Source organism: Cyprinodon variegatus, unplaced genomic scaffold, assembly GCF_000732505.1.
Source record: "Cyprinodon variegatus isolate N-32 unplaced genomic scaffold, C_variegatus-1.0 Scaffold342, whole genome shotgun sequence".
NCBI classification, from domain to species: Eukaryota; Metazoa; Chordata; class Actinopteri; order Cyprinodontiformes; family Cyprinodontidae; genus Cyprinodon; species Cyprinodon variegatus.
Window position 1 is genome coordinate 811,623 of NW_015150795.1, and position 1,136 is coordinate 812,758.

The 1,136-nt window shown below is 38.2% G+C and overlaps 1 protein-coding gene across 1 annotated transcript in view; it reads right to left on the reverse strand.

The window, feature by feature from the left end:
* The window catches only part of ephx4 (epoxide hydrolase 4), a 22,403-nt gene that overhangs the window by 5,452 nt on the left and 15,815 nt on the right, over positions 1–1,136 (reverse strand). The window contains exon 6 of the mRNA XM_015385511.1: positions 157–305. Coding sequence (XP_015240997.1) covers positions 157–305 — 149 coding nt within the window. The remainder of the gene's footprint in view (positions 1–156; positions 306–1,136) is intronic.

Here is a 1,136-nt window from a genome sequence, read left to right on the forward strand (position 1 = left end):
TTAGTAAAATTTAGTCTGAAAAGTTGACATTGGATAGAGTAAATGTTGTTAACCTAATATATTTCATATCATACTTGTAAATGTTCAATCTAAATTCTCAAACCCTCCTAAACGCAGAATGTAGGTAGTGTGCCTCCATGTGAGTTAGTCTCCTACCTGAAGACATTCCTGTAATAGTTGAGGGCTCCTGTTAGAGCTCCTGGTTGTGAGAGTGCATACAAATAAGCTTCCAGGTCCTCTGCAGTGAGCCACCGGCCCTTTCTCCCAATCCCTGTGCTTCGACTGGTGAACAAAGACTTCAGAGCCTGCAGGAGAGACAGAAGGAAACAGCTGGATGAGTTTGATGCTGGAGCACTTAAATCTACAGAAAATGAAGGGAAGGACACCAAGCATGAGTCAGAGAAGATGCTTTGCTGGAGACTCTGCTCTAATGACCTTCAGTACGGTTCTGCCTCTCTGAACTCCTGCTAGTTTGACAGCATTTCATGCTGGGCTTCTAAATCTGAAAACTCAGACAAAACATATGGCGTCGCTCTTATAGTTGAGCAAAAAATTCTGTCAAACCCACCATGATGCATAAGAATTAAGAAAAAAAAGAAGCTTTTTTGGGGGGTAAATATAAGGAGATGTTTGAGAGGCAGAAATGAAACCATGAATGAGAAGATGAAATTAACAGACAACGCTTGAACACAGCAAAGAGCCATCAGTCTCTCTCTGTAAATCTATGAGCTGCCAAATCCATTTCCAGCTGTTTACACAAAGGGATGTAACAAAAAAGGTTTTTGCCTATTAAACAATTTCTTAATTTATCAAATAAAAAAGATTTCAGATCATCAAACTCATTTAATGAACTACAAATATAACCTGGGTAAAAAAATACAAAACATACAATCCCCAAGCATAGCGGCCAAGCTTATTGAATCATGAATTAACTTTGATTAAATAACATCTTTACCAGCTAAACCAATGCCTTTATTCCAATGCGATACGATGATGAGCTGAGCTGAACATATCAGCCGATACCCGATAGTGAAAGTACGGAAGAGGATTAGGGCCACTGAAAAAAAAAGTTGACTGATTTTAAAATTTTATTTCAGTTTAACATGGGAAAAAAGTCAGAATTCTGACTTTTTTCT